Source organism: Podarcis cretensis (genome assembly GCF_951804945.1).
Source record: "Podarcis cretensis genome assembly, chromosome: 4".
Lineage (NCBI taxonomy): Eukaryota > Metazoa > Chordata > Lepidosauria > Squamata > Lacertidae > Podarcis > Podarcis cretensis.
Window position 1 is genome coordinate 62,620,783 of NC_137173.1, and position 18,009 is coordinate 62,638,791.

Sequence of the window (18,009 nt, forward strand, 5' to 3'; positions counted from 1 at the left end):
TTAGTAAAGAGCTGTTTAATTTATTCATGAAATTTATAATCAAAATGATTCAAATGGAAGATTGCTTATAAATTCCATCTGTACCACAGTTTCTGGACATAGGTGTCAAACTGCAATGACAGGGCAATTTAACCAAACAAAGAAAATTGCTAAGTGGAAATTAGGGCTGTGCGATTTATTGATACATAGTTGAAAACCAGTTTAAAGCCCAGATTGCAATAACCATTTAATAAATAATAACCATTATTTTTGACCTTGCAATACATTGCAAATACCCACTCAGTGCCCACCAGGGTGCAAGCAGTTGCTGAAGTCCTTGCCTGCTGCCTATCAGAGTACTGCTAAAAAACATTTTACTGTCAAGTACAGGGCTGCTAGCCAGCTCTAAAGCAGCTCTGCACCCTGTAGTCCAGGGAAGAAGGAAAATGGAGTGGAATTGAAAAGGTAAGGACCCCTGACATTTAAGTCCAGTCGCAGACGACTCTGGGGTTGCGGCGCTCATCTCACTTTACTGGCTGAGGGAGCCAGCGTTTGTCCGCAGACAGTTTTTCCGGGTCATGTGGCCAGCATGACTAAGCCGCTTTTGGCGAAACCAGAGCAGCGCACGGAAACGCTATTTACCTTCCCGCCGGGGCACTACCTATTTATCTACTTGCACTTTGACGTGCTTTCGAATTGCTAGGTTGGCAGGAGCTGGGACTGAACAACGGGAGCTCACCCCATCGCGGGGATTCGAACTGCCAATCAGCAAGCCCTATGCTCAGTGCTTTAGACCACAGCACCACCCACTTCCCTTGGAGTAGAATTAAGTAGAGCCAATTATAATCTGCTTTCTCTGTAGGCAGAGGGAGGTTGTTGGTTTCCCCCCGGGATCCTTATGTTTGTTCTGTTGGGCTAGGTATCTCTATCTCTCTCACCAAGCCCTTGTGGTGTTTCTCTCCCTCTCCGCCTTCCTCCTCTACCCTTTCTTTTTTCCTCTCCCTCCCTCTCTCTTGCAAGCCTTCTCCACCCATCCCGCCCCGTGGTTCCTTTTGTGCCACGATGTGGTGGGATTGTGGCTAGGCAGTTGCAATGGAAGTTGTCGCAAGAGGGAACTGGAGAGGAGGAAGGAAGAAGCCAACACCCTCCTCATGGGTACAATGTAGGAAACTGGGGGTGTGCATCCAGTTCACCAGACCTTTCAGAGGGAGGTGGGGCACGCACAATCAGCTGCATTTCCTGGCTGGGTTGGAACCTTGGCACACTGTTCCTCATGCCAAAGCCTCTGTGCTGTGATCTTGTCTCTTGCCCCCCTGCCCACCACTTGTTGATCTTTTATTCTTTAGTTGCAATTGGAAATCTGCTTCTAGGAACAAACTGGGTTTGGGAGGAGTCAGCCTTGGAAATATCCCCCCCCCCATTACCTAGCTTACAACTTACATGATCTGAGTAGCCCCACTGGACTTCTTTTGAAAACTCTCTCTCTCTCTCTCTCTTGCTATTTCTGTTATGTTTTTGGTACATTCCTGGAGAACTTTTAAAAGTTTGAGGGTTTTTTTCTTCCAAAGAAAATGCAAGGAAGGAGAGCAGTGCTCTTGGCTAGGGCTGGGCAATGTATCGCCCCAAACTGGTTTGAAGTTCACATCCAAGAATTCAGCACTCAGCTGCTTCTCTCTCCACACCTTATTTCCTCCTTCCTCCTTATTTCAGACATTGTGATATATTGGTATATGGTGATGTATCACGATGTTGAAAACCAGATACAGTGGAACCTTGGTTGTCAAATGTAATCCGTTCCAGAAGATCATTCGACTTCCATTCGGCAAATTCCTTTTTAAAAATGGAGAAACGCACCTCGGAAGCCATTCAACTCTGAGGCGCATTCGAAAACGGAAGCATTCACTTCTGGGTTGTCGGCATTTGGCTTCTGAATTGTTCCGCTTCCAAAGCGGTCGACAACCAAGGTTCCACTGCATTGCCCAGCCTTAGTAGAAAGATATAGAGAAAATTGTCTGTCTACTGGATTGAATCACCTCTCCCCTTCCTTTACAAGAAATACTATACAATATTAATGGCTCAACAACCTATTATGTAGTCTGCATATTATTTTACAACAGTGAACTAACGGTGTGTGAAATGTTTTCAGCTAAGATCACATTCTTTGTGCATATTATTCTTAGTCTTAATTTGGTATTGAAAAGTTTGTTTTTCGGTATGTAACAGTGCTAAGGTGGATCACTCTTAATAATAAATCAAATACTATCACAGGTTCTTCTGTGGGTAATAAAATATTTTAGAACAAAGGATGATGATTAATCAACACATACTGAGCAAATCTATTCCAATCTATTATTTTTCTTCCAGTAAATTTATTATCTCAGGCGCATTTTCATCAGAAGATACGGATTTTTATTACTTTACATTGATGACCTACAAGGGACATTTTATGCATTTTTATGCACTGTAGTCTTTTGGCTTATTTAAAAAACAATGCTCTGAATTCAGCTCCAGAATAAACACTGAAGTATTTCTGTATTTGTGTTTTTCCCTTTTTCTTTCTGATACCAAACTACTTCTGTTACTAAAGGAAGAAATGCCTCTGGAAAGCCAGTGAGAGAGGTTAGTGTGTCTGATGCCTACTGCAATAGCTTCTTGTTGGCTGCATCCTCTTTTCTTGTCTGGCGTTTGTGGCGCAGCATGTGTGTTGCTAGGTACATTTAACAGTTGTGGTCTAATATGCAATGCCTCTCAACATTCAGTTGACATCAGAATTGGAAGGAATGCTTTTTTTCTGTTAGGCCCTTCCAAAGGACATTTACTTGGCAAAGGGAATAAAGATGAAAATGCTGCCATAAAATCTTTATGGTTCGTAAGGTGTGAAGTTATCATCTGGCTTTAGATTAAAGTCTGAGACCATCTTAAGTTCTTGGCTACAATACAGGTTACAAATATTGTATTTATAGGAAAAGAAGTGGTTGTGATATATAAGCGATATAAATAAAGTATTCCTTTGGTTTGCAAGTTCAGCATTACACCAAACAGAATGTCGATAACATCCACTATGCTGTTTAAGGCAGTACAGGATATGGAAACCAATGTGAACAAAATCCTGCATTTTCATGTGGGAGAGACAGATTAAATGCAGTTCACCTATGCACTCTGCTGAGTGGCACTGGGCAACCCTTTATCTCATTTTGAATCCCACAACTATAATTACTTCGCAGGCTGGTTATAAGAATATATGGAGCTAAAGTTAATTGTTTTAATGATACAAAGACACAGAAAAAGTTTGTATGCTCTGGGATTGAGGAGCAGAGAGAATGATAGATTTTTTCACTTTCTATAAAGTACAACTGAACTGAAAATAGTTCATTTATTATCTTAAAAGCATTTTCAGAAGCATTTGAATGTTAAACTGTTATCCAAACAATGTATGTGGTGGAAAATAAACAGCCTTATAAAAGAACATTCAGAACAACATTCAGAAATTCACTTGCAACTATAGTTGTCTTGAATCTACGCTAGACAAATATGAAGCCAATTTCTCTTGTATAGGAAGCTAGCATTTTAAAATTTGTCCCCATTTAGGTAGGTATTTATTTATTTGCCACATTTGTACCCTATACTCTTCAGCCCAAAATGCCTCCAGAGCAGCTTACATACAACCAAAACAAGACAATCTCTACCTCCAGGCTTGCACTCTAAAAAATTACAGTACTCAAGCAAAAGGGGACAGGGAGGGAAAATCAAAATCAAAATCAAAACTTGGGCACCAACCATCTTATAAATGACCAGCCGTCATAGTTCAGGGTCAGGAGATGCCTGGTGAAGCTTGCCTCTCCCATCTAATGCTGAAGCTGTGGTCTGAAACATCTGGAGGACACCTGCTTGGCAAAGTGTGCTGTATGCAGTGCACAGCTGGGTCTGATGGCAGTCATTCCATCAACTGGGAAACCCATAATGATTAAGCTGCCATCCACAATATTATCTGTGAGGAGGTGGGGCAAAATGTAACTTAACTGCCACATTACAAATTTGAGGAAGGGAGGGGGGGTAATCTAATGATACACAACTGTTGGCCAGCTCCAGATTAATATATCAACACTGTGGGCTCCCTCAAAGCAAAGTACCGTACAAGAAAGACAGTGCCCTCCCATGACCAGGGAGGGAGCTATATGGCAAATTACTGCTACCACCCAGAAGTGATACCTTTACTTTGATGTTCTGCTGTATATAAGCATATAAATATGTGACATTTCCTCTGTTTAAACAAAAAGGTTTTTTTAAAAAACATCTGATCTTGTGTATTTACTTTTTTTAAACAAAACAAAATATTTTTTGTGCTTTCAGCGCCTTGTTGTTGGGGATAGGGAAACAACATCTTTCACACACTGTGAGACCTTATTACAGGCAACTCCCAGTTTAGGTACATCTTAATGATGTGCAATCGCGTGCGCGCACACACACAGAGTGCTAAACCTGGAAGTAGCCCCAAAACATCACAAAAAGGGACGGAGCAGGCTTACACATGGAACTCCCACGCAAAACAAGAATTGCCTGTACATGTAAAGGTGCCAGGTTAACAGTCTAAGGCAAAAGTTCTTGAGTTGTTCAGTTTTCTGCTTAAAGAGGCTAGTTTCTACCTTCTTTTGTAAAAATGACTATCACTTTTACTCTAATCTAGTCCATCAATATTCTAAGGATCATTTATGCTTCTTTGCCAGGGTAGATGAACCATTACAGTATAGTGGAGGGTCCAATCACATAGGAGCTCTCAATTTGAAGCAGCCTCCACAGGATGGCCATAACCTGTAGACTAGCTCTGCACCATCGCCTTCAGAGACACAAACAATTAAGCACCAGTTTCAATCCTGTGGCCCACTAGTTGTTCTTTGTTGATTATGGCGACAGCTGTAAGCACCATCACCTTCCATGCAAACATTCCTGAATGCTAAGAACATTATCAGTGGCTCTTCTCTAGTTACCAGCATCTCTACAGGTAAATCACATAGTGACAAGGGTCCTTTATGGTTAATTCTGCCAGGTACAAAATTTGTTTTCTTTTCAGAGCTGGAAAAAGGTCTGATTTGTCCAAAGCTCTTTACAGTTCAGTTTTATTTTGTTTAAATGCTAACGTGTTACCTGCATATGTCATAATTGCTTAATTCAGTTTTTGCTTTATTATTGCTTTATTTCTGTTGCATTAAATCTTTGTTTTTAGACCCTTTGAGAAAGTAAAAATTCCATCCCAAATCCTAACTCATTCAAGATGTGACTATGTCTGAAGATGACCCATCTCAAAGAGCTGCAAGCAGAACACTGCAGAAGGATATCATAGTCCGTCCTGAATGTTGGGAACAGAAGAACAGCACAAAAGAGTGCTGCTCTTCATGTGTTGCCCATTTAGCAGTAAACCAGCAGAACAAAAGCATTCTTAGAAAAAGAGAGGATTTCTGTTGGCCTTGTAGTCATTCCCATTTTGGGCAGGACACCAATGTGGTCTGAAAACCAGGATTGAAGAACTGCAGAGATACACACTGATTAAAGAAAATATTTGCATGTACACTCTAACTTGCTGTACATCCACCCATTTTATGCCTGGTATCTTTGCAGTGTGATGACTTGCATATTATCAAGATATATTTTTGTTAGGAATGGATTCAGATAAGTTACAACCTAGCTAAAAAGCAAACATTCCATCAAATGGGATTTCTTAACAACATAAATCATGAAAAGAGTATTACTGCAGTGTAGCTAACAATAGCTAACGTAACCTGGTACATCCAGCTTTTCTTGCCCCCTTGATAATAGAGTTCATGCAACTAGCTTCCTTTCATTAGCAACAGTATTTTAAAAGATTCAGTGAATTTATGTAGGTTGGTTTAACTCTTCAATTTGGTCTCCAATGGAGGTTTCGTCCACGACCTTACTCTCATTAACATCAATTAGCGCTTTGGCAAGTTCCCTAGTCAAGCTGTTTGGGTTGATTATGATTGATCAGGTTAGCTGTTATTCACTTTAATTGATTCATTTGCAACCACTTGTTGTAGCAAAGTCTTTCACATGCACATTTAATTTTGCAGTTTTTGCCAAGGGTTTTCATGCATGTGCCTTTGAAATTGATTTGCTATGTCTGTCATTTAAGAATTTAGTGTGGTGCTGGCTAAAAAGCTCTGCAGGTTTCACACAGCTTTGCTAGTGGTTCTGCAAATATATATATGTATATGACTAATAATTGACAATTGTCCTTGCATGGAAGTGTGTATCATTTTATAGCAAGGTACCTAACTCAATTTTCTTTTAAGAAGTATGTGTGGCAATCTTCAAAAGCAGTTGGAGTACACCAAGGACAGCTTCATCTGTAAAATCTTTTTCTTTGTTTTACAGGCCACAATGTAGGCAGCCTTTTCCACATGGCAGATGACTTGGGCCGAGCAATGGAAACGTTAGTGACCATGATGACCGACAACAAGGTGTTAGAATAGCAAGATGTGTTTTACAACTTCAGGCGTACCCGCATGGTTTTTATAATATTCATATGACAAAAGGATTAGACTGTAAGAGTTTACATGAAAACAAATTATATTTTTGTGAAGGGTAGTGGTACTATACTGTAGATTTCAGTAGTTTCTTAAGTCTGTTATTGTTTTGTTAACAATGGCAGGTTTTACACGTCTATGCAATTGTACAAAAAAATTATAAGAAAACTACATGTAAAATCTTGATAGCTAAATAACTGGCCATTTCTTTATATGGAACGCATTTTGGGTTGTTTTAAAAAAATTTATAACCGTTATAAAGAAAGATTGTAAACAAAGTGTGCTTTATATAAAAAAAGTTTATATAAATCCCTATAAAAAAACAAAAAAGAGGCAGTGCATTTGTTTAGCATCATTTGAGCTCTGTAATTGTATCAGACATAATTCATGTTCTGTGTTCTTTTCCTTATGAATCAAAGAGAGAATTTCTAAAACACCAAAACTATTAACATACATTTCTCATTGTTTTGCGTCTGACTAGCACTGGCTTAAAAAAATAATATTGTCCTGAACTTCCAGTAGAGGTAGCTTTTCTACCTCCTTCCAAGTAGAAATTAAGTCTTACAGGAATTTATCCAGCTAGTTGGCAATAATATGAAAGAGCACATTACATGACAAATGCTATCTTCAGAGCTTGCAACAATAAAAAAAGACAAATTGAATCAGTTTTCTCTGCTCCTGCTGTTTCCTCCACTTCTATGAATCCGAATGTTGTTAGTAAACACAAAATAGGAATTGCCTCACCGGATTATACCTTTGGACTTTATCATCTGGTATTCTGCCTCTGACACTGGCCAGCACCTTAATGCTACAAAGCAGAAGTCTTGATTTGCTTTTATACCCTGCGATGCCACCTTTAGTGATATACCCTGCATCTTTGTGGGTTGTTTTTTTTTGTTTTGTTTTTTTGAGGGGTATGTGTGTTGAGGACTTGAATACAGATAGTGACCGACCTGTGATCTGCTTCCATCCTGAAAGTTTGATTACTCACTCATATTATTAATATTTAATTTTAATTGTTATAGTAGAAGTATTTTTAAGCATTGAGAATTGCCTAGTCTCTTAAAAACAAAATGGTCACTAGAGATCTGCCTTGCAGCAAATTCCAAGGAGCCACAACATTTCAATTAAACAGGAAATAGCATGGAGCAATTATATCAGCTTCAGTTCTATCAACAGTTCAAAGTAGCCACACTGCTTCATGGGAGGCTGGTCATCCAAGACAATAGCTGGTAATTTTGTTCCTCCCTAGGTCTTTCTACAAATAATACCGCACAATTAACAATGACTCAGGAGAGGGATAACAGAAAATAGATGTTACATAACAGCTCCTCAGGTTTACTACTATAAAATTTTGAGGTGCTGTTAACAAAAGCTTTACCACTTCATTCCCTTCCGCCAGCCTTTAATTCCATTGTCTGAAAATAGAATTTCATCAATCTAATCTACATTAATACTTTGCAAGAGTAAAATCTGTTACCTCTTCTTGTACGAAGTGTAATTAAACTTGGGGGAAAATATTTTATTTTTAATGCTAATTAACATTAAACATGGGTAGTCATGTTATTTCTACCTCACTTTGGTTTTGTGGTGTTCCTGACAATTATATACAGAAGATATTACATCATCACCACTTGTCCATTGTGTGAACAGGTCTTATCATCTTAACAACAAGAAGTTTAAAAATGTAATAACTTGCAAAAGAAGCCCCAATCGTACATTTTCAAACTATTTTTTAAAGAACTTTGGATGCAATCTATCCTGGTGTGAGCACAGTGCCCACACACTGAGGTCTAAGAGCCCTGTTGCTACCAGTCTCCCTCAAACATGATTGTGAATGGAAGTTTGTCGGCACCAAGCTCTCCATCTTGCCCAGGGATATGTTTTTCCAAAAGGATGCATGCTGAGGGGAGGGGCCATTACCTCATGAGCAGGCACTTGACCCATACTAGGCTGGATTGTACCATTTATTCATCAAAAAGCATCCTACATATTCTCATAGGAAAGTGCAGAATCTATGGGGTGGGGTTTGTTCATTTATGCCTTTAAGTTGAAAGTTCTCTTTAAACATTTGGAAACTAATAAAGAGTGCACGGTTGTTTTCATCAGGGTTTTCATTTTTTCCCCTTCATAGACATTAGTTTTGAAGTGAGTCTGTCAAAAGTATTTAAAGACTTTAAGAGCTTTATTGCTGCTTTTTAAGCATTTCTTTGGGAATATTTCATGTTCCTTATATCCACAAACTATTAAACTGTAATACATTTATCAGTGTAACTGACTAACTAACTAACTATCATTTGGCATGTTATACCATTGTTATCCAGTACTGGTTTATTACTTTGGTATCATAATCTATTGTGTTCTAACATCTACACTGTAACATTTACTAATTATTTTTATAAACTTCAGTTTTACTGCATTTTTCACAACATATCAAATTTCACCAAATATATGCCTTACTTAATGTATTATATACTGCTTTACTGTGTATATCAATAAAGCACGCAATTATGTTATAAAAATAAGTGTGGGGCATTTTTACTGATTGGCCAGCAATTAACTAGTGGCTCTTTATCCCAGTTAGACTGGCTTTATAGATTTCAGCTGGGCAGAATGCCACCTTATCCATTCTTGAATTCATGTCTTTCTACAGTGCAATTAAATACCCTGCAGTTAAAGGCTTTGTGGCCAAAAGCCAAACGGTAGTGCCTGGGAGGGAAGGGGTTAAGGATGCTTTGATGTCTTTTCCTTTTTCTTTTTCACAACAGTTGGTTTATAAGCGAAGGACATAAACCTCATATCAGAAAGTTATTTAATGAAAACTGCCTGGTTTGGATGTAAACAAGATTCAGTTCAAGCCAAGAATACTTTCCTTCTGTGAAGCACTCCTTAAAATTCATATCACTAGAACTGCTTCTGCTTTCATCCATCTCTCCTCATAATTTTCACCTCTCAAGCAGACATTCTTGAAAGTTTGCATACAGGTGTTGCTGCATTCTCAGACAAGACATATTTCAGCTCCTTTCCGAACAAACTCAAGGATGGCTTTGCTTAGCACTTGATTGCGAGAAACTGGGAGCAACTTTTCCCCTCCTTGGGGTTGGAACACTAAAGATCACACATTGAAAATAGCCCAACTATTATCATTTTTTCAAAAATTCCTTCACAGTATAGTAATCCAAAGGCAACAAGCAAGAATATACTCCTGCTCAATTTATTTATAAATTGGAACAATGTAGGCAATTTTTTAAAAATGGATTTTGTTCTTAAGGTTGCTCAGAACTGTGTTGATAGTAGAGTTTAGACACATATAGAGTGAAATAACAAGTGCTAGCCCTGTTCTCGACTAATGCACAGTGGCCACATTCCTTCTATTTGTGCATACAGCCAGCCTATGAAGGAGCTCTACATCTGTACATCAGTTTGTATACACAGAATATAAGTATTTTAAACAAATAAAACAATCTGACAGCAACTCTTCGAGGTCTCAAACAGAGGCTTTTTACAGCACCTGCTGTAAGAATATAATAACACAAGAACCACTCTTCACCATCAGACTAAAGTTCCATATCTAGTCCCACTGTCCTCACAATGGCTAGCCACAAGCCTATGTTTAAAACAGGGCACAAAAGCACTAGTACTTTCCTCTTTTTGATTCTCAGCAACTGTTAGTCCTCAATCTAATCTGAGTAAAGATTCCAGGAGTGAACTGGGGCCCTCTGCAATCAATGCTCTATCACTGAACTACGATCCCTCCCATGCATTTTTTTAGAGCCCTCTTCTCCCTGCTGCCATGGGCTTGTGCAGCATTTGGACATGAGCCCCCACACAGTCAAAGCGAGAACGAAGCCCTAGATGCCCCTAGACTAACAAGATTGATAATGCAATTACCTCGCCATTGTGAACAGCAACAAAAATATTGGCAGAGCCGCTGACTCACAGTCCATATACATCTGCATCTGGTTTTACAATGTCTCTGTTGCACTGAGTAGATTTAAGAATCACTGTGTGATACATATTATCAAAAAGAAATCGGCTACACATATACACACACATATACATCTGAATATCTTAAAATAAACACTATGTACTAGTCTTCAAACAGTGATTCGTTGGTTATGCCACTGCAGAAGGAGAAATACACATAATCCACACCAGGTATAGAGGAATGTGGTTTTTTAAGTGATACATAAAAATGATTTAAGGAACAATAACAAGAAAACTAAGATTTCTAGCATACGTTTCTGCAACTAGAAAAGCTATTCTATTGGCATATGTGGATAAAGTATTTTTTGACACGGAATATAGTTAAATCTGCGAAATTCCCTACCACAAGGCATTGTGGTAGTCATTGAAATTCGGCAAATTCGTGGAGAATACGCCTATCAATGGCTACAGGCCACAATGGCTACTGTCAGAGCTGCCCCTAGGTCCCAGCTCACAGAGGACCAACGCGAGGCTGTCGTTATGTACAAAAGTCTTTATTGAGGTTCAGTTTCCATTTCAAAGCCGCAGCGCGCAGCTCTACGTCTTAACCCTAGACCGGCGAAGTACCGTCTGAGTCTCCTCCCCTATGACACCAGTTTAAGATCCTAGCCCTGCTCCACCTTTTACGCTGCTCTCTCCTCCTCTGGGTCCTCCTGCCCGCTGGCGCATTGCCCTTTCTGGACTCTTCCGACGCTGAGTCGCTTAGCTCCTCCCCCTCCCTCCGGCGGGCTTTAGGACCCGGTTCCCAATCCTCATTCTCTGCTGTCCCGCGCTCCTGTACATTTGAACTTGCCTCTCGCGCCAACCCAGTGACCTTTCTCCTAACCGTTACACTACTTCGGTCACTGCTTCCCTCTTCCGGGACACTGGCCGGATCTGACCTCTCCTCCGTTGTCCGACTTTCTGATGGAGGCGTGGTCAGCCCTGCCTTATCTTCTCTCCCTGGTGGGGAATGCACTGGCCCTGATCCTTGGGACTCTTCCCCCCCACTCTGCTCTGGTGGGGAAGCTGGTCCTGATTTCCAGCTACTGCTCTGGGAGTCCCTGCTGCCCCCTTGCTCCTGGGGCGTTCCCCTTGGGAACCCCCTACCCCTGGCCACTGGCGCCCCCTTCTGTGAATCTTCCGATTCGCTGGAGAGGCTCATGGAATCCCTCGGTCCACTGTCCTCTTCTCCTACGCTCCCCTCGGATTCTTCCCCTTCGCTCTCCATCTCCTCTCTTCCCTGTGCTTCTGCTCCTGAACCCCTGACAGCTACGATCTACCTCCACTAACAGAGGCATTACGCCTCTGGATACCAGGTGCCGGGTATCATAAGCAAAGAGGGTTCTGCAGCCCTCAGCTTCTGCTTGCAGGCTTCCCACAGGCATCTAGCTGGTTACTGTGAGACCAGGATATTGGACCAGATACTGATAGGGTTCCACTTACAGGTATGATAGCTTTTCATAACCTATGCTTTTCTGTTGGATAAACGCTTTAAAAATATTAAAAGTAGCAAAACCAAATAAATGGTACCCAAAATATATTTATTGCTTTAAGTCTTTTGTTATTGATTCTGGATATAGAATGCTGGCAGTCACATCACATGCTAACAGACGAGCATTCATACTGGCAACAAAATAGTCTGTAGGTGGACAAAATGCTTCCTTTTCATCGCTTCTATCAAGATGTTACAAGGTTTATACTTTAATTTTCCCATGGACACATTGGTGGAGATGACATGTAACAAACCCTTCCATTAATCTTGCATGCAAAAAAGAAGAAAATGAGACAAAAGCTCTTTGTTTAGTGAATGAGGCACTGCCAAAGCAGACTGTGGAAGAGAAAAATCATTCCTAGAATGAGCTTTTGATTTTTTTAATAGCAAGGCAAGCTTTGTATGGTTGATCGTCAGATTGTACCATATCATAATGATAAGATACATTATCCTTAAATCACTTAGCTTCAGACTAGGCCTTTGTGAGACCCAGCAACTTAAAAGATTCTTAAAAGACCGGAAAGGAAGGTAACATTTGGATAACTGTTATTGGGAATCCTTATAAAAGACTGATGGACCTCAGGGGGCAAAACTATGCTGGCTTTGGACCTCCATATCTTGGAAATGCAGGTATGTTTTAATTAAATTTGATTGCTAAATGCTGAGTGGGCTTGGGGTGTTACTGGGAGTTTTTTAGGGTGGGGGTGGGCTTGAACCAAATAAGGTATGAGGCTGCAAAGCAGAATTCCAAGCATAAACAAAAGGAACACCATGAAAATAATAGAGCTAGTAGCAAACAAGCCTGGTCAGTGACAGTCTCAACCAAGTGGTCAGAGTAGCAGCAGATTCTTTATCACTTAGGAACAGAGAACAGCATAGCACTACCTAAGACCCATCAAAAAGTGTGGAAGAGCAACAGCTTTTTCAAGAAAAAGGGAGATATGCAGCCACAATGAAGCTAGATAGGAAAATGTCCCATAGCCTAAACAATGAAGAGAAACATAAGAAGGATAAGGGCTGAATCTAGACATATATAATAAAACACTGTGAAAATGCTTTTAAAAAACATTAAAAAATATATACAGTGGTACCTCTAGTTATGAACGCTTCTGGTTACGAGCTCCGCTAACCCGGAAGGAGCTGCTCCTGGTTGCGAACTTTGCCCCAGGATGCAAACAGAAATCGTGCACCAGAGGGGCGCGCACAGCGGGAGACCCCATTAGCGAAAGTGCACCCCAGGATAAGAACGGTTTCAGCTTAAGGACGGACCTCCATAACGCATTAAGTTCGTAACCAAAGTAAGGTAAAGGTAAAGGGACCCCTGACCATTAGGTCCAGTTGTGACCGACTCTGGGGTTGCGGCACTCATCTCGCTTTACTGGCCGAGGGAGCCGGCGTTTGTCCGCAGACAGCTTCGGGGTCATGTGGCCAGCATGACTAAGCTGCTTCTGGCGAACCAGAGCAGCACACGTAAATGCCGTTTACTTTCCCGCTGGAGCGGTACCTATTTATCTACTTGCACTTTGACATGCTTTCGAACTGCTAGGTTGGCAGGAGCTGGGACTGAGCAACGGGAGCTCACCCCATCGCGGGGATTCGAACCACCGACCTTCTGATTGGCAAGTCCTAGGCTCTGTGGCTTAACCCACAGCGCCACCCGCGTCCCTTCGTAACCAGAGTACAATTGTATTGAATTTCCCATTAGCTCATCATTGCCGTCTTGTATAATGCACTTAAAATGCACTTAAAACATATTTGCAGCTGTATAGCTGTCCCAAGTTCTGAATGTGTATTTTAAGCGAGGCCACTGGGATCCACCAGTTTGTGCTAGTTACAAAATGACAGCTTAGAGAGAAAGAGAAGAGCCAGAGGGAGGAGGGTAGGGTAACAATATGGTGGGTTAAGGAAAGGGCTCAGTCGTTTAAGGGACAGCATGAGCAGAAAATATTTTGAATAGTTACAAGCTACCCCCCCCCCGCCACCTGGCACTGTCATCTAAATATGATCAGCCTAATACAAAACAAACCACAACATTCAAATGCAGTTATTGCTTTGTGCTTCTGACACAAACACATAGCTCTTGCCGAAGTGGTAAACCTCTGTCTGGGCTATAGGAAACTGCTCACTGCTCCATTTCTCACTCTACTCAAACAAAATATCCTATAGCCAAAAGGCTAGATGTCAGAAAGAATGTTATCCTCGACATCTTATTTTCAATGTGAAGGGGATTTTTGTAGGGAGATGCATTCAGTTATTTGAGCCCCCATGTGTTTTCTGAAGAAAAACAGCCCAAACACAAGACTTTGGGAAATCAAAGGGGATAAGCAATAGTTTGAGTGTGAGAAAGAAGCGCTTCTTACTTAGACGAGTGGCAACATCCTAGTCGTCATGTATAGAATTAAAGTTCCACTGGGTCCAGAGGGATTGGGAGATATCTGTTAGCAATGCATCCTTAGTGAAATCATCTAAGACAGGCTGTGACATATACCATTTTTTAAAAAAATGTTGGTGATAAACAAAATGATCTTATTACTAATGCAATTATGGAGCCGCAGAAATCAGTTCACATATAAGTAAATAAATGTAAGTATAAGGGAGCAGATTTAAAACAACAATCTATTCTTAAACAACATTTAGCTCTCCACGTGCCTGCTAGCAGCATGGAAATTAGAAATCTTCTCCTGCTTTATCTTGTATTTCTGGATGGATTCTAGTTCCTACACATACTTCAAGGCAGAGTTATGGATTGATCTTAAAACCCTGTAAAATTGTATCCTGAGCTACACAGCTGGATAAATGTCAGACATTAACAACACTCTCTTCCTTGGAGAAAGTGGCTATCTTAATGGCTGTTTCCATGGGTACCAGAGAAGCAAATGATAATATTAAAAAGACAGATAAAGCAGGAAAGGATAGCCTGTGATAACTCTATTTCAGGTTCCAATACAGCTTCAAATTAACTGCCATCAGTAATTCAGAGAAGAGATCATATGGTGTACAAGACTTAAAATCCATCACAAAAAGTAGTCCTATTAAAACATGGCTGTTCTGAGCCATTTATTTGCACATGACATATATTCCCTTTTATAATGGCACAAACGAGGTTGTGGTATTTCTGAATTTGCTGTGTGTGACTGAACTGCACACATTTCTCCCAGGATGTTTGCTGACTTTATCTTTATATGTGTTTTTTAGCCTCCTGGCAAAAGCTCTTGGTTTCCCAGGGTTACAGATTACTTGCTCAGCTTTAACACACAGAGAAAAACAGAAATCATATTTCTTCCCAATTAGATTCCCTGTATGACAACAGAATGTGCCAGTGTCCACTGTGGCATTACAAGCTGGGGAAACCTCGTGAGTCAGAATAATGAACACAAAGAACTGACCTGCTTTGACTTTTGTTCCCAAAACCGAAGGATGACTGCAAGGAGAAAGAGATTGCTTAAAGGTGTGATGTCAATCTAATACACAATTTTCAACTGTTCAGAGGCACAAAGGTGTGCTTTAGACAAAACGAATGCGTATGTAGCACAGTGACTCTTTAAAACCATGCCCTGGAAAATTGACATTTCCACATCCACCAAGGTACAATCCTAGCATGCGTGCTTGACTAACACATGAAATAGGGTGGTTTGAGAGTAAGGATAAAATAGCTAATATTTTTATATTAACAACATCCTTTACGTAAGATTTTGTCTGTCATAGTCTCCTATGAACACTTGGGCAACTGGCACAATTAACAGGACTTCCTTGTTCCCTTTATACAGCATCTATTAAGATCACAAAAGAAAGAGTTATAGGAACAGCTGTTCTTTTGGGTTGAAAGGGGGAGAGAAAGAGAAAGAGAGAAAGGAGGCCCAAAGAAGAACTGGAGTGGATTCTAACAGCAATGCTTCCTGCTGCAAGGTATACTGACTTACGGTGAAAAACATTAAGTTGACATAACCTCAGTTGGAACAAGGTGGAGAGGTGGCGAAGCAGCACCAACAATTTATTTAGAATACAAAGGTCATGCACACAAGACATAATCATTAATCTCACCAGCTCTTTTGGCTAGGGTTTCACAAAATGCCCCTAAGCAAACTCAAGTCAAGAATGGTATAGCAGCAATATTATACCAGGTTTGGGGAATGAGGTAGGACAACATTTCAATATTTGAGGTGGAGGAGAATTTCAACAGAGAAGGACATGGTTCACAGGAAGGTTGATATATAGGAAATACTCAGGATTGTGTCATCTTAATATAAAGCAATTTAAGAGCCTTTGTTGTGGTTTCTTTTATTTATATCCCATAAAATCTAGAGCAAAAATAGCAAAAATAAGTCAAGCAAGTTGACACATGCACACACACACACTTTTAAAATAACAGGATTTGTGCCTTGGGTCACAGGTCCATTAATTTTGGGTGTAAACATATATAAACAATTATGCTGGGGCTTATAGGGGCTGCAGACCAAAATGTCATTTACAACATCTTCTAAAACACAATAAACCAACAAAAATCAATAAAGATAGTTTACAACCATAACAACAAGGCAGGAAACTAGGAGCAGTCTTACATCTATTTCATAGATAAATATACCACACATCAAATAAGTCAGCTGATGTTTGGATTTGAACTACTGATATGCATCAACATTTTGTTGTGACACTCAGCCAAGTTTTGCTGCGTTGTTTAGTGTTACTAACACCAAACAGCTAGTGCTTTAGTGTGGAAGAATGGCAAGTTAGCTTCTTGGGGTAGGCACCTATTGGCACTTAAAACAGAAGATGTGTGCCACCTTGTGGTTAGCAATTATAATAAAAATGAGAAAATGGGTTTTTTGAAACTATAATCTGAGGCATTTTGTGCAATGCCATTGTGCATACAAAAGGGGCTCGTGCTTTCAAACACAAGGTCTTTCAAACTCTGTTATTGTCTATTAATCCAATGCCGTATAGGATGGGCGATGTTGTCCATGCTGTTTTGGAAATTTTAATTGGAATGAAGCTGAATCATAGGATAAAAGAGAGCATAAATTAGCAACTATTTATCATGTGGCAATTTGGCACTTTTTACATACAACTTGATAAGCTGTGAATGGATAATACGGGGAAGCCTTACACTTGATATTGCCCCAAATTTTTCACACACATGGCAGGAAAAACAATTTTAATCACACTTTCTTTAATTTCAATTACCAAGTGAATTTGTGGCAATAAAACTTCCACTTGTCAAGTTGGTCATCTGTATTAGGCCTCTGTAACATCCTGCTAAGCAGTGGGGGGCATTTTTACCATGTATCCAGAAAACTGAGGAAGTGGAGAAAAGATCAATATCTCACCAGTTACCGAGGAGATAAATATGGAAACTTTACTATAAATTGTAGCACATACCTACAATATGTACACCCTGAATTTCTGCATTTAAAAAGACACTCAATATGGCTAGCAAATTGCAGCAAACTTGGCAGGATGAGAAAAACAACACACTGGCCTGGTTCACATAAAACATTAAACAGTTGTTTAAAACAAGTGTGCCACTCAGGAGAGGAAGCAAGTCAGAGTCTGAGAAATTAATGCTTTAGTGGGCATAATCTGCAATCAACAGCTAGAAGATCTGGTATCTACCCTGCCTAGTTCCAGCCCTGTCCAGATAAACTGAGGGCAGGTCTGCACCATCACACAGGCTGCTACTGCTGTTACTGCAACCACCATTCAATATTGGTGAGATATCCATACTGAGAATGGGTTTGTTAGTCAGTCAGATATAGTGACAGTAATTCAAGTTAGTAACAAATGCGTTCCCTGAATAGTTGTTGCAGAGAGAGAGAAGCAGACCTACAAAAAGCACAAAAGGAATAAAAACCTAGAGTAGCCATTATTAGATATATTTGCAAGAGATTCCCTGTTCAAGTAAAGCTCTTTGTTGCATATCCTTCTATTTGCATCACTTGTAAAGCTTACAGTAGCTGGATTGTCGTTCCACATAAACTGCCATGTGTTATCATGCCACATATCCAAGGCTTACTTAAGATTACCATCTTTTTT

The 18,009-nt window shown here is 40.1% G+C and overlaps 1 protein-coding gene and 1 long non-coding RNA gene across 22 annotated transcripts in view; one reads left to right on the forward strand and one right to left on the reverse strand.

The window, feature by feature from the left end:
* DMD (dystrophin) overlaps nucleotides 1–8,253 on the forward strand; it is a 1,027,161-nt gene extending 1,018,908 nt beyond the window's left edge. For 10 of the 12 annotated variants that reach the window (XM_079972189.1, XM_079972196.1, XM_079972185.1 and 7 more), the window contains one exon: nucleotides 6,367–8,253. In XM_079972189.1, coding sequence (XP_079828315.1) covers nucleotides 6,367–6,464 — 98 coding nt within the window. In that variant the 3' untranslated portion in view covers nucleotides 6,465–8,253. Of the gene's footprint in view, nucleotides 1–2,566; nucleotides 2,599–6,366 lie in introns of all 12 variants that reach the window. The other 2 variants (XM_079972191.1, XM_079972194.1) reach the window with 1 other exon arrangement.
* The window catches only part of LOC307213995, a 64,226-nt gene that overhangs the window by 15,764 nt on the left and 30,453 nt on the right, over nucleotides 1–18,009 (reverse strand). The window contains exon 5 of one of the 10 annotated variants that reach the window (XR_013837807.1): nucleotides 1,834–1,963. The exons of the other annotated variants lie outside the window; for them this stretch is intronic. This is a non-coding gene — a long non-coding RNA (uncharacterized lncRNA). The remainder of the gene's footprint in view (nucleotides 1–1,833; nucleotides 1,964–18,009) is intronic. 10 annotated transcript variants of the gene reach the window in all.